Source organism: Apostichopus japonicus, chromosome 22 (genome assembly GCF_037975245.1).
Source record: "Apostichopus japonicus isolate 1M-3 chromosome 22, ASM3797524v1, whole genome shotgun sequence".
NCBI classification, from domain to species: Eukaryota; Metazoa; Echinodermata; class Holothuroidea; order Aspidochirotida; family Stichopodidae; genus Apostichopus; species Apostichopus japonicus.
The window spans coordinates 26,161,348-26,184,259 of record NC_092582.1 but is presented as its reverse complement, the minus strand read 5'-3'; the positions used below and the strand labels follow the sequence as shown (position 1 = coordinate 26,184,259).

Sequence of the window (22,912 nt, the reverse complement as noted above, 5' to 3'; positions counted from 1 at the left end):
CCCCACCTCCCTACCGATGAATGGCAAAAGCTTTCACGGTAGTAAACTGTACATTACTCTGGTTCCACCTTTGTTTCATATGCTTAATATCTATATCATTATGTTATTTGAATATTCATTTATTGTGAACTTCAACAACTAACGAACTTCAGGGCGGCCCTTCTAATCTCATATAAACATGGATGATCTAAATAATCCTACAACCTCACTCTGACAATCCTGACCGTAATCCACAGTCTTCATCTTACGATACCTTTTTTATATTCAGAAGATAGTTGTGTCCTCTCCTGGGTGATGCAAACTTTATCATTTTAGAGGGCGCTCGTACGCTTTGCTCACAGATAAATAAGAAATGTGCAGCGATCACTGCTGGTATTGTTAAAGCCAGTGCAGAGAAATGCAATATGTTTTTAAGTGTATTGTTAGATTGATTGCTAGTCTGTAACGTTGGACTCGTTCGTTTTAGGATAAATAGATTATTATTTGTATATTTATAACAAATATTTAGATTGATTTAAAGTAAATCTGTTATGTGCTTCAGGAATACCGTAGCAAAATTGTTCGTTGAAATTCAAAGTTTTCAAAGTAAATTAAAGTTTGGATGTTTCCAGTTCTTCTTTAGTTCTTCAAAGGATTAAATCTAAACAAAAAAAAACTTTCTGGGTGACGACAGGTTGCAAGCTTTATTTACTTTATTAATAACTCCCCTGAACCGATTAAAAACAAGATGCATTAATTTGATTAATTACAATCTAATTGTAGTCTGAAGGTTTTGCTAGCATTCTTGATAAGTCGAAATACGACTGCTTTGAGGTTTATAAAGAGAGAAACATTTTTTTTATCATCACAGATGTGTAAAGTATTACGTAAGTTCAGGTAAATTTAGATATCATTAAACGATGTGATAATGTATGCAGATAGAGGGCCTGTAATTGGAGAAGAAATCGATAACACTGAATTTGTGTGTTAGATAACATGAATGTATTTTATCGTGTATTATTGGTTCAAACAGTTTATTTCTTATCAGCAGGTTGACAGCCACAGTCACATGGTTAGATATATTGATAATATTATCATAGGAGCTAACAGTACGTGGCTTGGTCGGGAAGATTGAAGTCACAAATTTACACACAAACATGCTATTTAAAGTGTCGTTAAGTGTTAAATTATTTTCGTATACGTACGCTAGCCAAACATGATCAGGTTTGACCGTCGTTCCGGTCACATTAGCCTTCCACACAAATCCCGCTCCTGCTTCAATCTCACAATGGATCGACTGTCGTTTTACGTAATATATTCATCTTGGAAAAAACTGACTTCCGGCAAAATAGAAGTCAAAATTACTTCATTTATATTTGACTTTGGCAAGGCAATGTTCATGGTAAGATATTGAACGACCTGTGACCTCAGTACAACCTAAATAATGTTACTTAACCACATCACCCCCCCCCCCCTCCCTCCAGTCCAGTCTCGTCATGATATATGTGGTGATGTATATCTTACGCACCACAAATTGATCATGACGTCATATATGCTAGTGTGTCCAGATTTACAGCCATCCACACCCGACTTCCCTTTCCTATTTTGAACTTTGATGTGTGTTCTCTTTTATTACTATCAGTAACTTGACTAATTGAACACGGGAAATTAAGGAACATTCATTACCCCATCACTTAACTTTGTATCAATCTGCCAAACTATCGCTTGCTTAGGATGATTGCCACAATCTGTCATCTTGCGGTATACCGTAAACCGCGGTGTTAATGAGACGATATATCTCTTTAACTGCAAGACCACAAAATCACACCATGAAGGATGAAATAAGCCATTCATATTACTACCATACATCAATATAGGTCAATCTTTACGACCTTTAGACACTGAGTCAAAGAGAGTGAAAACAAGAAAGGATTGAAATCTATGTTGAAAACAAGTCTATGAAGCAAACCTTCAAATTCACGACGTAGAATTATAAAATAAAATGTAATCGGATATCGTCATCGATGTATTGTAACATTCTCAGCTAATTTACGTCTTTCGTTTGCGTTTTAGGTAACAGTTTAAACAAAACCCCGCAGACGGGCTTGACAAAGTGTTACCTAACGAAGACCTCCAAAATATGTTAGCATATATTTATAAGCATTATGACGTTGTCAATCCATAGAAACAGACATACGTGGTATCCAGCGCAGGTGAGGACGAACGGGGAAGGGAAAGGACATTGTACGGGAGAAATGATTTCAGTAAGAATATATAGTGGCCAGGGGTATCGGTATAATTGATATACCAGTTTATTAACTCATCTTTAATTTACATAATGAAATTCAATGAGGAAGTTCATCTCGAGTTAAAGTTAAATTGAATGTAGGGAATCCACAAGGAACACCCCTCCCCACGCCCCCCCCCCCACGCGTGCACAGACGTTAATGATTAACACAATAAACGTTGACAATGAGAAATACTCGTATAGGGACGAGGAATGAAATTCGATTTAAGAAAAATCAAGGAAACATTTAAAAACTTTAAAATCCTGCCTGGAGATGATTCAGATATTGCCCAAAATAGGCTATAATATCAGATAATGGTCACCGGATGCCACATTGAGCAATATACTTTACGATCATTGTATTATACTCTTGAATAAGTTGGAAGTTTATAATCTTTCAAAAAGCACTTGTTTCTAGAAAATGTTGGGATGAACTTGAAGAGAAAGTTTAAATTTGAGGCACACATAGCGATAGCAGCACTTTTATTAGGACAAGAATTTCTTAATCTCAACCGCGGCAACTATACCAGCCTCACATGTTTTGAGAGTTACTGTGTAGCCATAACCTTCTGTGCGACCTTGATGCAGGACAGGAAAAGAGTATAGCTTGACATTACAAGTTATTACATAGATTACATGTTATATAGAGATAACACTGTTCGCAATATTTATCTGATTAGTTTTCTTTTATTGCTTCCATTGACATTACAACATCAATACATATCAATAATTTCACTATAAGATTCTACGATATGAACTTATGATATAGTAACATATAAACGGGATGAATAGGTTGTAATTGTATCACAATGAGAGACCATGGTCTCTTTACAACCAAACACACTTGTTCACTTTCAGGCGATCCTGCAGGATCGCCTCAAAGGGAACAAGTGTGTTTGGTTAAAAATTATATATTTGTACAAGCATACAGAAATATGGAAGATACCAAGAACAATTATAAAATAAAGGAATAATTATTACCGTGGAAATACCTAATATCATAAACCGCAATGCAGTGATTTCATCCATATTTATCTGTTAGTCGGTGTTTGTATAGTAATGTACTTATATTCAGTTTTGCGAGATGGGGCTTGTGTTATATTGGTAAACTTTATGGCTTCATCATATCCAATTGGGTTAAAGCAAATACGAAAAAAACTGAATTACAATGAAGAGATCATGAATATTCATTAATTATCAACCAGCATCATTAATAAGAAGTAGCAAAATAACGAGAAGAATGAAAGATATGTATGGAGAGCCGATCATCGCATTTAAGGTTAATGTTAAATGTACAGAACATTGTCTTCGTTACTATCATGTTAAAATCTTACTATAATACGTCAAAGTCACGTGTTCCTACTGTCTTCAAAGAAACATCATTAAAGATAATAATAATGGAACAAAGAACTGGATTTGTAAAACAATACATGTCATTGTTATTAATTAATGTCTAAGACAGTGTTTTAGTATGATTTTGAGTAACACAATCAATGGTATAACGTTAGACAGCCAGTCATTGTTATTATGATAACATTTAACAATATTCTTCTAATATTCACTGTATTACGCGTACGCGTGAGTAATATCAAAGATTAATTCATAAAATAGAAATAGGAGTAACGAAAGGAAGCAACTAAATCTTGACAGAAAGTAAAATTAATAAATGGTTTAAGCAGAATGAAATCTAACAATTAATGACTAAATATAACAATAATTAGAGCAAGTATTAAACGTAGTCTTATAATTGTTATAAATTGCAGGAAAATATCGGAATATAAAGAAATATAAAAGAAGAACTGATATAAAATGAAACCAGTAGAATCATTTAAGGCGCATTAAAATAGCAAAGAAAGAATAACATGAAAAGCCGATCTTGGTATTTAAGGATTACTTGATATATACAAAATATTATCAGCTTTACTACGACAAAATTATTTAATGCTAAAACAATCACTTGTTAACATTCTCCTTACATACCTTATCAGAGAAGACTGTTAATGAAGCAATTAATGAAGGCAAAATGTAAAATTTCAATAGTTATTCACATCTACAAGTCTTGTATCTTAAAAAATATGCAAGAAACGGTATCTCCAAAATTGAAATTAATTTTCCTCAAATGCGTAAGTGACCTAACGTGACTTGCTCATCGATAGCTTATCACATACTATTACAATGATCGATAGCTTACCTATCACATAATATTACAATGATCGATAGCTTACCTATCACATAATATTAACATGATTGATAGCTTACCTATCACATAATATTAACATGATTGTTGGGTTTGATTCTCCTTTAGTCAAACAAACAAGTAGAAACTTTAAAAGATGCAGTAAATTAAACACTTTAAGGAAATATTAAAATGAACAGTGTAACACATAGAGCATACCATTGCATATAAGGCTTACTTAATGTACAGAACATTATCGGCATTAATTATCATATTCAATCTTGTTAAATTATGTAAGCTCATGTGATCGTATTGTCTCAAAAAAAGCTAAGGACTATAATAAACAACGTATTGAAGTATAATGAAAACGTGATGAAGGCGATAAAATATTAATAAGAGCCCAAAGGTCACTATGGTTCCTTGGTTAGTGGAATATTAAAGTGTTTTATGCCATCACCCATTATCATAATATTTATGCCTACATGTACCAGCTACTAACCAACAACTGTATTTCAAGTTTGGAAACAATCAGATATACTTGAAGGTTGTGGAGTTATTGCAATATACAATTTTTGCCTTTCCCACAAACTGGGCCCAATAAAATGATGCCATCAAATGGTCCCAAACATGTTGCATCCACAAATTCGGGCCCAAAGAACTTGTCTCAACATGTGCATTTGTGTTAAAAATATAAGTTGGGCCTTTCTGGCCCAATTATTGGGCTGCAGATGGCATACCAGCTATTAACAAGCAACTGTTCACCAAGTTTTGCTACAACCCGACATACGGTTGCGGTGTTATTGCAATGGAGAGAAAATGTGGGCTCAGATGGTCCCAAAATATTGGGCCCCAAAAATTCGGGCCCAAAGAAGTTGCCCAAAATGCATTTTAGTTGGAAATAAAATCTGGTCCCACCAGCTCAAAAATGGATGCAGAATTTTTGGGGGCCCAGATATTAACCAGCAACTGTATACCATGTTTGGCTACAATCCGACAATAATACAACTACATAGTAAGTATGACAAATATGCATCACCCCGTTGTTGAGTTATCGCGGACTCAAGCAAATGTCACAGACGCACACATACACGCGCGCCATCACCACCGCCAGGTTGGTGGCTACAGGTTCATGAAGCCTTCGACTCTTGTTAGATTTAAGACATTACGTAACCGATACGTCACAGTTTAAATCCAAATGTAGTAAAAGGAGGAATACAGAAACCACAGTAAAGTTGAATCACCCACTCCTAGTTACCGAGTGTATGTTGATACATTATGTACAGATTATAACAAAAGCATTACAAACATGTCTGCTTAAGAAAAAGTTAGAAATATTAACAGAATACTAGGCGTTGATGTATTGTTCTGAGTAGTAAAGTGTTAGTCGGGAAAGGGTGGGGGGTGGTAAGGGAGGTGGAGATATGGGTCTGGAATTTGGATGAATCATATCATTATATACAATTGGACCAATGAAGGATGTTATACCCTGTACCGAGGAGTGCATGGAGGCTGAGAGCAGGTCACCAGCAATACCTGACCAGGGACACACGAGTAGGTGGAGCAAACATTTCTCTTCATTTACGCAAGTAACGAAGACTTTGTTACATACCAGGAAAATTAAATTAATAAAATACTGCACATTACCATTTAATTCCTTTTGCCTTCGATAAGGAATCAAAACTTGGTAGGCACTAAACTACTGTATGTGTATTTTGCAATCAATGGATATTGTCATCATCACATACCCTAAAACAAAGTTGGATCCTCTCCAATCCAAAGTCAAACTAAGGAAGTAAAATTTAAGAAAAATGGAACATTTTGCTGTCAGTGTGAAACTATGACGTCACACCTGTTTGCTTCAAGTTTACTTTTGGTACACACTGTTACAATTTCAGCTATCGATATCTCCAAAACGCAATGTAGGAATTGGATACACATTTCACCAGGATGCTTAGTATATGATTCTCTTTATTAAGTCAAATGTAAATTTTACTTTTCTCCTTTTAAGATTATCGACGTTACAGTCTGTTTTGAGTCAAAATATAACCAACATTTCAACAGACAGTTTTCAAAATATAGCAAACATTTAAAGTAAGCAAATGAAAAATAAAAATATGATATCCATTAAAAGCCCTAAAAATATTGGGAACCTGTCTATCTTACTAATTTCTTTAGAAATGTTACAAATCCTATATCGACGTTATGTTATCATACCTGGAGAGAATTAATTGCGCATGATCAAAGCATCCTTAACTTGACTGTTACTAATGAAATGTTAGTGTTAACACTTAATAGTAACTTTACTATGTTTCTTTGTCGGTGAACTATTTTGAGCGTTCATGTTATATTCTTCGTGCGCTGATGGGATCAGTCAATACAACAAATATGACGTAAAGTTGGTAACAATAAGATGATGATTTGAAACGGACAGATTATAAATCAATAAAAACAATTATAAAGCGAAAATTCAAATAATAATAAAAGAATAAAATAAAAAGTATTTTTAATTAAGTTAAGTCTCAGTTACTTCCATACAGAATATACATTTGTTATTTCAATCATATGATATGACGTCACAGTTATGTCATCTAATTGTCTTCAAGTTAAGAACGATCATACATTGGAACCGACAAACATGAAGAAATGCTGACTTAGAAAAAAACATATCACAGATATTAATTAATATCATCTCTAAGTTCTTGTAGTTCGCTTTTAACTATAATGGTATTGTAGATAATCAATTAATGTCATGTAGTCTTAGCATTGACACAATTAATGTGACTCTACTCTTGCTAGGGTTAAGACATTACGTAACCGAAACATCACAGTTTAATAAAAACTGTAGTAAAGGAAGAACAAAGAAAAAGTTGAATCACGCAATCCTATTTGCCGAGTGTATGTGATACAGTATGTACAGATATATACCAAAGCATTCCAAACATGTCTGCGTAAAAATAGTATAGAAATATTAACAGAATTAGGCGTGTAATAAATTTTCTGATAGTAAGGTGTTTGTCGGGGGGGGGGGGTTGGAAGGTGGGGATATGGGCCTGGAATTGGGATGAATCATAACATTACATACAATTGGACCAATGAAGGATGTTATACCCTGCACACGAGGAGTGCGTGGAACAACCTTTTCTCTTTATTTACGCAAGTAACAAATACTTTGTAACATATTTGGGGGGAAATACTGTACATTACCAATTCTACGAATTAGCGTTTTGGTGGTGGTGCAAATAACTACTATAACATCTACTTACTTGATCACCGATGTGGTGGGTACGCCATCTTACCCTTCCTACTGCCCCCTCCCCCTACCCGCAACCCCCATCCGCCCCTCCACATACACATAAATAGTAAGATAGGAATTGTACTCTCTTTCTTCCCTCTCTCAATAGTTGACATCAAAGAGATAAATAGTCTCCTATACTGATGACGTAGTGGGTGATGGATGACGTCATTAGTCGTTTATTTGGCTCTTAGTCATTTAAATTTGGCTTGAAGAGCAAATGAATTTAGAGTAAGAAAAGAAAGTATATGTGGACAGTAATGTTGGTAATAAAACGTAAGAAATGGCTGGTACACTTAACAATAAAATACTAAGTAGCATGTATGATCATGTAAGATATCGAATCTTTGTTTGGAGTTCTTTGTAGTATTTGGAGTTATGAACAGTTAACAAAGTTACCCTAATCTCTTGATAGGATGGAGAAGGAATCCACTAGACACCCCATCCCTTCTCCGAAAAAGAAAAGGAAACGCTAGCATTACATTTAAATTATGTATGCTACCTGTGGTTAAACCCGCCTAAAAGGTGGGTAGTAATTAATAGTGGACGCGTTTCTCATAATTAATCATTCTCTGTAACATGTACTACTCTGTTATCGTTTCGTTTTAAATTTCATCGAGTTAAATTCAAGAGACACAAATAGTAAATTTGTTAGTTGTCATTGCTTCAACTTGGTAATCAGTGACATCACCAGACTATTTCAGTTGGTTGGGAAATTGAGGTTGCTGACTCTCAATAGAAGATAGTGTACAGTCACTACAAACTTTAGCAGCATATACATCGGATTCAGAAATGGTCACAGGATGACACTTACTTCCCCATCAGAAAACCCCGAACGACAGCAATGTGACTAACAAAACCTAACAAATTATATTTGTACACTTAAGCGCACAACACTAAGGAGTTGAACATGTAGCATACTAAAGGATGAATTTAATCACAACATTATTGTTGTTATGTTGTATATCACTGGCATTCAGTGTAGGCTGCTTTTACTATAACATTTTGTTTAATTTTGAGACATGTTACTTTAAACAGCTGAGTTCATCAGTAAAAGTGACTGGATTATATAAAATAATACGGAGACAGTTATGTCAGTTTCTCAAATAGAACACAAAGCTCTACCTAGTACACAATTTACACGGACAAATGGTGTGAAATTCGTCACAATTTTCTCTGCTTTGAATATGAAGTAAACATTTGCATTATCTTTGTTGATTAACATTAACATTTATGAAACAAAAACATAACATTGATATTAAGGCCTGCACTGAGAAGCCTACGTCATCGGAAAATTAACTTTAAAGAGGTATTCAGCATATTTCAGAGGTGAATATCTGACAAAACCAGAACATTTGTAGACAAATTAATAACATGACTTTTATTCATTGACTTTAAAATTAAGACTAAAATTCTGCTGAAAGTCATCCTTTAAAACACACAATTACCTTCAAATTTCACTTCTTTCTTTTATTTGGAGTTATCAGCATTATTGTTCAACCTTATCTCAAAACAAGATCCATTCACAATGAATGTAAAAGTGACAATCTTCACCAAGTCACCATGCCATTGTCTTGAGAATATGGGCATTTGATGACGTCACAATCTTACTAGACTAATTGCATGTCTATTATACTGGAGCTCTTTCTGGCGATGTTTGTAATATTTGGGAGATATTCACAGTTTACAACCTAATTCCTCTATCAGATATCTCACTGAAATTACTGTCATCAATTTGAGAATAGAGTGAATGACGTCACAGTCCTGCTGATGATTGGCGATGTCAGATGATCATGCATTTTGCATTGAGCTGTAATATAAAGATAAAATGATATTTATTAGTTAATATTGTTATCTTAATAAATGGATCGAGCAAAATACTCATTAGCAGAACAATGGAGAAATAATACCTGCACATACCCCCTCCCAACCCCCAACCCCTTCCCCGGAAAAAGCGCCAGTAGTACCACTAGCCAACTAGTAATAAAACCAGCCACCTAAACAAAACACCGCGACACGTGCTACAAGTAATTAAACCAGCCACCTAAACAAACCACCGCGACACGTGATACAAGCAACCGACCGTTATGACCATGCCCTCTTTGGTCATATAATCAATGGGGCGCCCTCTCCAATGCCTTTGTTGTCCTCGTAGGTAGGTCTACACATGAATTGCACATTAACATTCTTCTAAACTTCAACGAAGGAATTCATTTGCGATGTAGGTATTCTGTACTCCCCTAATTATTGGTTTTATGCAAAAAGGAGATAATTTGTTACACAAGACGAACTTGGAGAAAACAAATGAAACCAAATAATGCTCTTTAACATGTTTGTTTTTTAGAAAACAGTATCGTGACCCTCTGACCTAGACAGTGTATTGTGACCTAGCTGACCTCGACATCCTTGTTCATCTGTATTTCCTTTCTCTCATTCCTAATCCCACCTCACTTCATTTAAATATTACATTTTACGTCCCTAATTAGGTCATAGATGCCAAAGTGGTGACGATCAATGACCTTGCTCAGATTTAACTCTCTTCTTTTCCATAGATTCTATTATTTTCTGTGTGTCGTCAATGGAATGACGTCACCATATCACACATAGTCGTTTCCTTATTAAACATTCAAATGTTTACTGACAGTTTTTGTCCCTGTTAGCATTAAAGGAGGACTCACGATAATCTTCCATTTTTTCCGGTAAAATTAATAATAAAATGAGGAAGGGTGGAAATATACTAATCGTTATCATAACCGTTTTAGTGATAACACACCTGTTAGCAGATAAATACATGTATCTTTTTGAAGTTACGTCTTCTTACGCCTAAGCAGCGGAAATGAAGGTTGTGTACATCTAACATTATTGCAATAATGAACAGATACACTTATTTTTGTTAATGAAAGAAACTTATCACTCATCTTCATACATTAATCAGGGATCAGCTTGGTTATTACAAAATATAATAAAACCAATTACAGTTTAAGCAGATAATATTAGTGATCATATAAGATTAGACAATCACAGATATAGTAATACAAACTCTGATTAATGATGGAGATTATTTTTAATATATTAAGATTTTACAATTAAAAGTATCAGACAATCACTGTTAACGAATACAATGTTAAATACTAAGGTAGAGAGTATTCAGCTGTATTGACTTACAGTTACTTGCGCCTTGCCCGGTTGAAGTCCGCCAGGCTCAACTGATAACTCCTCTCACTGAATCCCTAAACAAGAGGAAAAATATAAGTAATGAATATGTATAAGATAATACAGAAACAAAGACAATGCAGTATAGTTAAATGTTGTAAATATTCATCATATGCATCCATATTAAAAGTGTTATTTCAGATAAATCAATTCATGTTACATTAAACTTTACATGTTTCAAATGTCTTGAAAATTGTTGTCCTGTTTATTATTATTATTTCAGTTATTATTTTAGGGATTTCTAACGAGTACGTCCTGCGAATATTTTTAGTACTGAACTGATATACACATGAAGGCTAACTCCAGAAAACCATGGTCACTTATGCTGTGGTCGCTTTGATTCCATATTTGAAAGGACTGATTTGTAAAGGTTGAATTCTATAGAAAAGTTCGACTGTTTGCTTGAAATATTGAAAATAAGTATAAATAAGTAACAAAATTGAATAGTTTATGTCAACAATTATTAACTCATTATCCAACGATCTAATCCTCTCACAATCTATGAAAGTAATGTATGTGTTAAACAGGATTACTGTACAAGCATCAGTTCACTTATCTCCACACCCCATCCTCTTCCCTGTCGGTAACTATCAAATGACCTATTCAGGGGATTACCCCTTGATATCACTATGACTCAATCAATGCAACCCAATGTACTATCACACATTGGTGCGATGCAAGGAAATGTTCCGTCCTGTTTATAAGCTGATCCCGTCAAGCTGAGTAGCCATTTTCAGTTTATCATTCTCATAATTATGAAAGTTCGACAATTCCTTCAAACATTAATGTAATGGTTACAGAAACATATCAAGGTCACTCATCTCTCATTCTGGGATTTACTTAAGAAATCACAAATGTAGGAGTCAAATCAAACTGGACATTGACTCACATGATTATGCAATAGAAAGGTGAGAGTTCAAGAGTTGGTGAAAGGTGCATCATTCTTAGGGTGTTAAAATGACCAGTCACCAGTGCATCCCATTCTGAAGGTAAACTGAGTTTGATCCATAAATGTGGTTTATATATTTCTAGCTGGACCCACCCCTCACCCTTCTTCCTCTAGAAATTTGAAACCAATTTGATTAAACTTTGTTGAAAGGTTAAGTACAATGTTGAGTAGGCCGTGTCACTATCTGACGTAAATACTGCTGTTCCTTTAATAAGGAAATTTCATGACGTCACCATTAGTGACATATAACGGGATCGTTATTTTAGTTGGTTCTCTTGACCATTCTAGATCGGGTTCTGCTCTTATGTTTTGTTATGGCGGAACTTGTGTTATTATAGTTAGCAGCATTTGTTTTCAGTGGAGGAATATTATACAGTTTAGGGTTCATTATAAATGCATATTATAGTGCGCAAGACAGAGTCTTGCTTGCTAGTGTTACCTTGTTCTCCAAAAATATAATTTAATTAAGGATAAATCGTTCCGATTTTAGTTCTAAGGTGATTTGTAAACCAGTCTAAGTAACAGTCCCAATACCACATGTTAGATATGAACAGGGGGACGGGGGGGGGCAGGCGGACTCAGGCCAATGTTCAGTGGGTCTAAAAGCGTTGCCCTGTGAATGTTCCGACGGTCAAGTGCCAGCTTAATAACCATGGTCAGTGGTCCAGTTGGACCCGGAGGCATAATGCCTACGAAGTCTAAACAACTCCTGAAATCAAGTTTTTTAAGTATTTTGTATGGCGTTCCGGGACCCCAAATGCAAAATATACACAACTATGATTGGAAATCAATGTTCCTCTAAAAATTATTCGCGATCATAATACACTACCATCCCCATTCCCACAGCACCCGAGCATCTGTGGTTACCATAGTACCAATGTCTGGGAACCTGTTAGTTTGCAGCTACAGGGCTTACAGTAACATCCAAAATAAGAAATTGTGAGCCAGAGTACTTTCCTAAAAGTTTCTTACTATATTGTTAGTTTCTCTGTACAGTATCAGTATAGCAATTCTTAATTAAAAACGAAGGCAATACGGACGTTCAAAGCCAAGGGAAATATGGCAGCTGATAGATGTATACGAAAATATTGTAACATTTTTTGCGGTTTGATGACGATTAATATGCGTCCATGGTGGTGGTGGTCATAGGCATAGCAGGCGGAGGCTGGGGGGGGGGGCCTGCAGCCCCAACCAAGTCTGTTTTTGAAAAATCGGTCAATATGCTAGATTTTTTTCGGCCACCTACTGAAAGAAATCTAATTTGCAATGTGTTTGTTGGTTATATTTTCGGGCAAGTCGTTACAGCCCCCCCCCCCCCGAATCAAATTGGTCTCCTACGCCCATGGTGGTGGTGGATTTTAGTAATTTAGATATAACATGCTTTGAAAACAGCTCTTGTGTTAATTCTAGAAAAAGAAGACATAAAAAACATCCATAAGAACATTGTTTGTTAGCTGGACTAGTCAGGTGTCTTTACATATAATGAAACAAATTTAAATAAACAAAAGAAAAAATAACCTTTTCATTTGGTGTTACATGCGCCATCTGTTTTCAAATGTGTTTAGGCGACATGCTTATAAGATTAATTTTCACATTAAATATTTCAAAATTTGATTTCATGACTTGGAAAATAAAATAGAATGATGCCTTAGGCCTATATCTCAATTTAACTGATATTATAGTTGTTTCTAAAATGATATTAAAAATGTCCGATTACACGGTTAAATACTAACAGTATCAGGTTGTGCTAGAAATCAATCCATTTTTAGACAACAATCTTCTCTAAATTAATTGTATTTCTCGCTGCTCTAGACTGACATATATAAATTGATTTAAGTATATTGCCCAATTACTGTGTTGATTCGTTTGACTTTTTGTTGGAAATGTTGAGGAGTCACCTCGCATACACGTAGGTTCATCTTCATTAAATACCTATGCCGTTGCTATAACGTCAGTTTTCTCTAAAGGGACCCTCATTGTAACTTACCTGATGCACGTGATCCCTCAGATACTAAAATATTTACTTTTTATATTGTTTCTAGTTTCCTTTATATTTGGTATAACAACAGCTTGGTATGCTCACATTCCACAGGGAATGGTTTCTACTCTGAGTTAGTCAGTTTATGTCACAATGGACCCGCTCGTATTACAATGAATAATAATGATGCTATAACCCAACAGATACCCTCACAACCCAGTAAATCATCTTGCTCCTAGACTCACTCATACTCACATTACCGACAGAGAGGACCAGTTTATCTCTTCAATTTCAATATTTAATGTGTTCCTGTTTGACGGGTATGTGATGATGCTTACATGCAAACTTACTGCATCGTTTCCAAATTTCTGTGAAAAGCTTAGCTTCTCCTAAACTATCCCATCCGGTCCCCGTCTCCAGAGAATGATTCTAAAAACTTTATATTATTAAAGAATACCGGAGTAGAGATTTATGTGAGACTTGAGTATAGACTTTTAGGGTTAGCCTTTTCTGTTTATAGAGAAAATGGTTTCACCTTCCCTTCCCTTTTACAGTTAACCTTGCCTGGACAGCTGAAATTTTGAAAGTTAAATATCAATTTCTTGTGAGACTTTAAAACACCACAACATCGGAATAACCTTGTAGTATTTAAAGGTCTATTCGTTTCTTTGTTGAGCATTTCTTTGACAGTGTGTGCGTAAGGTAGCATCTAAACTTGTTATTGAGAACAGTGCTATCATCATTACGTGATATAAACTTGTAACTGGCCTATCTAACTTCCCTGTTTCCAGTTCGATACACGACAATTACAAATCTTTCCCACTGATGAGAAACAAAGTCTAATACTCTTTTGTCTTATTTCTTTGTTCCACAGTAATTAACATATCTTTTTGTCTGTTATTAACATTATCGTTACTTATTAACAGGAACATTAATCTATGTCTCTCTTACCTCTTCTCCTGGTAGATTGCCATCATAGTCACAGGCCTGAAAGGAAGAAAATATTATTTTCATGAGATTTCTAAATTGAATTATAGGAAAATATAATAACTTGAAGGCAAAGCCACAAATATATATAAGTTAGAATGATATATCTTCACAGATATCACAGTAAACTATTCCTGCCAGGTAAACACACATCTGCATTGAACACACTAAAGTCAATATAGGAGACAGACTCGTCACTGTACAAGATGCACAGACTTAATAACAAGAATACAAACACCAGCTTTACAGGGAAGACAAAGTTAGTTTTAAACCCGTCATCAATCACTGAGTGACGTCATCAAACACTGAGTGACGTCATCAAACACTGAGTGACGTCAAAACTCTGAGCTTCTCACTGAGATAATCAGATGGCTACCATGGAACGAGAAGATGACGAGAAGGGAAAAAAGGGCAGTATTCAAAGATAGAACTCAAAATATCGTTGTTGGGTCGATGTAATGGCCAAAATAAAGCAAAATCTTGGTTAGCCCACAATGCAGCATATTGGTTACCCCTCCCCCGTCCCACGTAGTCTTAGATGGTCTGTTTCTACCATAGTGTTAGTCGTCTAGAGATTTCCATGAAAGTTTTGGAAATGCAGTTGTATGATGAACACATAAAATAAGAGACACAAGGGAGAATTAAATAGACTAGTCTAGGTCTGTAAACATTGAAAAATATCATGAAATAAAATAAACCTGCACAGATTGTTTTCTTTCTAAATTTACTCTGTGTTTGTTTATTGGAAGTTTTTATATACGCAAATAATCAGTTTCGCAATAGTTGACTCTCTCTCTGTCCAACTTAGGCTGGGAAAATTTAGACCAGGAAGCGACGGTCTGTAAATTTATGAAAGACTAGAGTCTGTGTATTTAACCGATACTCATGTGTGTCTATTAGACTAGTATAGGCAGAAACCGTGTGAGCTCGTCATTGCTTTGTCTCTATGTATTAGCTGGACTCGGACTTGGTTTGGGTTGCTCGTATACTCTATAGAACTCTGTGAGGACTCCATACTCGGAGTATACGATAATAACGGATATAATAATTTCACGAATTTCGAAATACAGTAGTCTTCAATTTTCTTTCATATTATCAATACAAGTTTCGCATCTTCCTTCATCTATATCGATCGTCAACATGTCCAGCATTTGCATTCTGGAAAACGGTTAGTCTGATGTTCACAACCAACTTCAACCCGACATAAAATTGTTCCTATTACCCGTTATGCCCCCACACCCAAGTCTTATCACAGTGGTTGATAAAATACTTAGTTTCTTGCTTATCTTTTACTTCCTTTCCAAAACTTCATTACATTCTACTCAACCAAACAAATTCCCTTCACTTACATTCTTCATATTTGTCAGCGTATAGTCGTTACCGCATTACGTTATAAACTGCATTAATATCGAAGTTATTGTAGAAGAATGTGGATTGGTTTGTACTAGCATTAGTGTATTACCAGCTCTTTCACCCACCCGCCCCACCCCCAGCTTCAGGGGGAATTTAAAATGATTGTCGTCACACAACTTGAAAATGGAAGGACCAACCAAATCTCTCATACATATTCCTAGGGTGATATATTATGTGCAGGGACCGTTGTTTCTCTGTATGTAACACTTGTCCTCCCTGTTTGCAACGTTCTTATCTGAGCTTTCTCACAGGTACATCGGATGAAAATGAAATTTATAATTTCTTGGAATGATACATGCCGATAAAGCTTCTGTTTAGTGTGGTACAGCTCATTTATGTACATACGGCTTCCATCATACGTGTACATGTATATTACCAGTTATTTCCAGTGATGTAATATTACGTAACCAGATTAGTTATGATTCTTTGTACTGTTGTCTTACCTTCATGTATCATGTTTCCTGGCAAGAAATAATCCACTACCCTATTTATTAATTTAAGCCCCCTCATAAACCCCATCGCACGAGTCTTAACCCCCTCCCCTCCCTTCTCTCCCCCTCCCCCTCTATAGCTATTAAGCTAATACCACATCAATATGTATTTGTAGGTTTGTATATTACTTTGGTTAAAGGATACGCCAGAATTTAAATTTTCCGGTTTAATAATAAGAGTAAAGTAGCTGCTTTAACTAATTCCACAAGTATCCAAAGTGTGACTCATTGTCTCATTTTCTTGTAACCAAAAAAGGACACAAGTCATGCTTTATAATGTTACTATTCTTAAGATAGCAATAAGTAGATAAGATAGTAAAGATACTTTTATCAGCTAGCCATATACTGTAGTCAGCGCTATATATTAGCGTACAGTGCTTCGCAGCATCTACAATGTACAAAATAAATCTGACTGTCTCTACCCGCCGCCCCACCATCTCCCATCAAACAAACCATTAATATAACCCGCTGTACTACAAATTTGTGTGCAAGGGACGTAATGTATTACTTGTCAGCAACTTGCTCTTACAAAACTTCAGTTAGAATGATAATTTCTTCTTTCATAGTATATTTATTCTTGTAAATATTCAGTGACTTCACGTTATTTTTCTTCAGGCTGTATTGTTTCCTTCACCCTTACCTCTAGTACGTGACGACTGCTTCAAGAGATGAACATTTTACACAAAAGTAGAGAATGAAACAAGAACCTTTGAACTATGTAACAGATCCGTCTAGAAGTAACCTGAAGCAAGATATCTAGATAAAAGATAATATATCTTACTGTGTGTATGTGTGTTTGCGTCGGGAGGGAAATCAAGCCACACTTAATTCACCCATCTACAGAAACTGGAGGTAATCTAACCACATCTGCCCACCACTGTTAACGATGCGAGGAACGCATACAAATCTTAGAATTCACGTGCTCTTTAATACCATAAATTTCCACAAAGTGTCCATAGAATATAATGTTTGCTTAATTCATCGGTGATCCTCTTAATCATTGCTGTGCATTATATCTATGGTGAAGTTATACTTGGAATCCTACTGAAAAGATTAAAAGCGGAACTTGAATGTTTACAACAGGTGCGTATCCAGGGGGGGGCGTTGGGGGCGCGCGCCCCCCGGGTAAGAAAAAGAGGAGAGAAAAAAAAAAGAGAAAAAAAAGAGAAGAAAAAAGGAAAAAAGGGGGGGAAAAGGAAGAAAAAGGGGGAAAAAGGGGGAAAACGAGGAGGAGGAGAGGAAGGAAGGGAAAAGAAAAAGAAGAAGGAGAGAAAAAGGAGAAAAGGAGGAAGCAGAAGATAAACGCCAAGACACCGCCAGTGACAGCGCTGCGCTGAACCTAGTATTACATACACATGGTCGGGTAGCCAGTGACGGATCGAGGATTTCGGAAGGGCGTACGCCTCACCCTACCCCTTACACCGACAACTCCATTTTTGATGTTTCCATCTTGTCTCTCTCACTAATGTATCTATATATATACTATATATGGTCTACCATAACGCGCGTGTATGTATGGACGCCTTAAACAATTGTGCTATGAAACCAACTGTGGCTGGTCTCGAACTCGACCGAGGCGTCGGGGAACATGACGCATCTCGGGAATGGGGCGACCGCCGCCCCCCCCCCCCCGAGCATATTTTTATTATGATATCGCTAGTCAATTCGAAATAGAAAATGCTTAGATGCAACTTACAAGGCATGGGAAGTGTCATTTCCAGCGATCTCGGAGGCATTTTCAAGTAAAATTTTCTTGTACGCTTCGCGCCAACCATCATGGCGCTACGCTTAGATAGTTTGCCAACAGGCTTCGCCCCTCCCTTGACAAATTATTCGCTACGCACCAGTTCGAATTTGTAAAGCAAACAGCAGATATCACATCATATTAGTGAGCATGAAAATGGCTTTCCAGGATGAAGAGCCTCAAAACTGTTTGTGTGTAGTGAAAGGCGAAGGAGCCCAATTTGATTTGGGGAGCTGTAACGACTTCCCCGAAAAATATAACCAACATTTCAACATAATCAACATTGTTAATGTCAATATCATATAAGCAAGCATCGGTTATTACTTCGCATGCCATCATGTACCGTACGGTCACTGAGAGTTGCGCAGTATACCGCTGGATGCTCATATAAACAACGTTTTGTCCTATGTAGATTGAGAAAAAGCATGGAGGTCCAATTATGTCAAAACTCTTTTACATTAGTAATGGCGAATTAGTCGGCCAAGCTTAGAACTTTATTTTAATTACCAAGGAGAAAAAATATATATATGAATATATAAATATGCAGTAGCTTGCCCGAATCTTTTTCAAATTTTGCCCGAAAATTCTGTGGAGAGCGTTTTATGTTATTTGTTTTGTGACATTAATATTAATATAGGCCTAACGATTTTCTTAATTAGCATCATGTTGCCCGGATATTTCCGTGTAACACCACCGTAAGCGCAGCTCATCTGGGCTACCACGCTTTTTGCACTATCATCCAAAACTTTTTCTAAGTAGTCAACTGTATACCTGGACATCCCCGACATGAGTGTATATAAGAAACGTTTTCTTGTTCATGGATGGTGGGGGGGGGGGGGGGGTAGTGCCTACAAGCCTAGAAGTACAGGTTTATCATATTCTTTGTTATTTTTTGTATTTTTTATTGTTAGACAAATTGCAGTCTCACCCGACCCAGCGATATTATCCCGCCTACAATTGAACAACGTATGTTTTTCTGGAAGTAGCTGAGTACTGTGTTAAAATAATAAATATCGGTAACTAAATAGGAGCCTAAAAAATATACTGTCCTATTTTTCCCCTTCAAAGTGATGTTACCATTTTTTCTTCTTCTAATTTACTAAATTTTTGGGGGAATGTCAATTTCTAAGATGTGAGATTATAAAATAAAGAATGTTTAGATGCAATTTGCAAGGCCTCAGAAGTGCCATTTCCGGCAATCTGAGAGGCATCTTTTGCCAAAAAAAATCTTGTACGCTACGCGCCAACCGATGGTGGCGCTCCGCTTAGATAGTGTCACGGGAACTTTCGGGCACAAAAGTTTCTGACCCACCCCCCACCCAAACTGAAATGGTCCCGTACGCCTATGATCATATTTTCCTCTACTCGTGCCATTTTGACCAGTCTGTTAGGGGTTCAAGGAGGTTTTTCTATATTGGTTGTCCATAGATGAAATTTTTTGCAACAATATGGGTATGTTTTGAAGTGAGTTTAATCACGAGAAATGTGAATTTTGAAATTCTGAACAAAAATTGGGCTTATAACCTGAGGCTGTCGGGTATTGTGGGCCGCGACGTAGAATCATCTACAAAAAGCAATGATCCACAGGAGACGCGATGAGGTCGAACATGATGTGTGACTGGTGAAAATCTTCAAAAAGGTTATGGATGGGAAAAAAACTATTGGGAAATACTTGGTTCTCAGGCAAAAGTGTACATCTGGATGGTCATTTTCAAGCCCGACAAGTGTCATTTCCGGTGATCTGGGGGGTATCAAAACCAGAAATTTTCTTGTACGCTGCACGCCAACCGATGGTGGCGCTCCCCTTAGATAGTAATTCGCGCCCCCCCGGGTTAGAAAATCCTGGATACGCGCCTGTACAATAACAGCTATCCGCTTTAATCTCATTCATAAATCAAACCTTTCCTACTTTGTCTGGTGGAATATCATATGTAGCCTAGAAAAAACACGATCCAAAACCTTAAATCCATTGTAATTATTCCTTTAATTAGTTCATTAAAAAATGAAATTCTTATTTCTTTTTTTGACACTGTCATTTTTCACTGCGGAATTGGTAACATGAAGTTAATACAGGAGCGTATCCAGGGTGGGGGCGTTGGGGGCGCGCGCCCCCCGGGTAGGAAAAAGAGGAGAGAAAAAAAGAGAAGAAAAAAGGGAAAAAAAGAGGGGAAAAATGAGGAGGAAGGGAAAAGAAAAAGAAGGAGAGAGAAAGGAGAAAAGGAGGGAGTAAAAAAAAAACGCCAAGACATCGGGAAGAGTAGGAGAAACAGTGACATCATTACAGCGCTGATCCCTATTATATACACATGGCCGGGTAGCCAGTGACGGAACGAGGATTTCGGAAGGGGCGTGCGCCTCACCCTACCCCTTACACCGACAACTCCATTTTTGATGTTTCCATTTTTCCTCTCACACTAATGTATCTATATAAATATGGTCTATCATAACGCGAGTGTGTGTATGGACGCCTTAAACAATTGTGCTATGAAACCAACTGTGGCTGGTCTCGAACTCGACCGAGTCGTTGGGGAACATGACACATTTCGGGAAGAAAGCGACCGCCCCCCCCCCCCCCGAACATATTTTTTTGATGATATATCGCTAGTAATTTCGAAATAGAAAATGCTTACAGTAGATGCAACTTAAAAGGCAATGGGAAGTGTCATTTCCAGCGATCTGGGAGGCATTTTCGGCCAAAATTTTCTTGTACGCTTCGCGCCAACTCGTGGTGGCGCTACCCTTAGATAGTTTGCCTACAGGCTTCGCCCCTCCCTTGGCAAATTATTCGCTACGCGCCTGTTCGAATTTGTAAAGCAAACAGCAGATATCACATGATATCAGTGAGCATGAAAATGGCGGTTCCAGGATGAACAGCCTCAAAACTGTCGATGTGTGGAGTCATAAGAACCCAATTTGATTTCGGGGGGGGGGGGGGGGGGAGGCTGTAACGACTTGCCCGAAAAATATAACGTAAATTTTTCGGGCGCGTTCAACATATCAATATCATATAAGCAGCCATCGGTTATTACATCGCATGACATCGTGTACCGTACGGTCTGTGGAAATTGCGCAGTATACCGCAGGATGCTAATGTTAACAACGGATTGTCCTATGTAGATGGATAAAAAGCATTATTAGGTCCAATTATGTCTAATTCTCTTTTACATTAGTAATGGCGAATTAGCCGGCCAAACTTTATTTTAATTATCAAGGAGATATTTTTTAAACTATTCATTTCTTTATCTACATTATTACAATTTATTTTTCTTTCATTAGGAGCCCCCCCCCCCCCGCCTCCTACGCCTATGTGTGTAGTGTTCGGTTTCGGAAATGTCTGGTATTTTTTCATTTCCTTCAACCAAGTTTTATAATAGCCGTTATAAGAGGGTTTAATATTTGTACACAAATCCATTAACTGTGTCTGAATTTTCGAAAATTTCAGTCCAACATTCATCATACTTCCCTCTACTGGTGTAAGTTTGACCGGTCTGTTAGAGGTTCAAGGAGGTTTTTCTATATTGGTTGTCCATAGATGCCATTTTTTGCAACATTATGGGTATGTTTTGAGGTGAGTTTATTCACGAGAAATGTGAATTTTCAAATTCTGAACAAAATAATGGGCTGAAAACCTTCAAAAGTGGGGCTGTCGGGTATTGTGGGCCGCGACGTAGAATCACCTACAAAAGCAATGATCCACAGGACATGCGATGAGGTCGAACATGATGTGTAACTGGTGAAAATCTTCAAAAAGGTTATGGATGAAAAAAAAAAACTATTGGGAAATACTTGCTTCTCAGGCAAAAGTGTTCATCTGGTTAGTCATTTCAAGCACGAGAAGTGCCATTTCCGGTGATCTGGAGGGGGGGGGGGGGTATAAAACCCAGAAATTTTCTTGTACGCTGCGCGCCAACTGTCGGTGGCGCTCCACTTAAATAGTAATTCGCGCCCCCCGGGTTAGAAAATCCTGGATACGCCCCTGTTAATAACAATAATATCTATTAGAGCAAAGTATGTTATGTATACTGTTTATTGTGATTTGAACAGTTTGACAGAAGTATAGAATTTAAATTATGTATGTGTCAGTAGAGAGGTAAACGAGTAAAGAGCTGACTGAGATTAATGGACTCTGGAAGCAAGATAGACTGATTTTGCTCCAATTCCTTTGTTTATCACTGAGTATTTAATATTGATTCTATATTTCGAGAGATGATTTTAATTTATGAAGCAGTTGTTTGTGTAATGAGGGACACACAGAGGCTACTTTGGGGGACAGAATGACACTCAGCAAAAATAAGGAAACCGTGGAGCAAGGGAAAGGGATCTGGAAGTTGATGTCATAAATACCACCTCCCCCCAACCCCCCACTAATTCTTTACTTTACATCACATCTTCTAACGCTGACG

At 36.8% G+C, this 22,912-nt stretch overlaps 1 protein-coding gene across 4 annotated transcripts in view; it reads right to left on the bottom strand.

Annotated features, from left to right (window-relative positions):
* Window positions 1-2,929: 2,929 nt before the first annotated feature.
* LOC139963695 (uncharacterized) overlaps window positions 2,930-22,912 on the bottom strand; it is a 76,082-nt gene continuing 56,099 nt past the window's right edge. For 2 of the 4 annotated variants that reach the window (XM_071964746.1, XM_071964747.1), the window contains exons 7-9: window positions 14,826-14,861; window positions 10,900-10,964; window positions 2,930-9,544 (exon numbers count right to left, since the gene is read on the bottom strand). In XM_071964746.1, coding sequence (XP_071820847.1) covers window positions 10,902-10,964; window positions 14,826-14,861 — 99 coding nt within the window. In that variant the 3' untranslated portion in view covers window positions 2,930-9,544; window positions 10,900-10,901. The remainder of the gene's footprint in view (window positions 9,545-10,899; window positions 10,965-14,825; window positions 14,862-22,912) is intronic. The other 2 variants (XR_011791725.1, XR_011791726.1) reach the window with 2 other exon arrangements.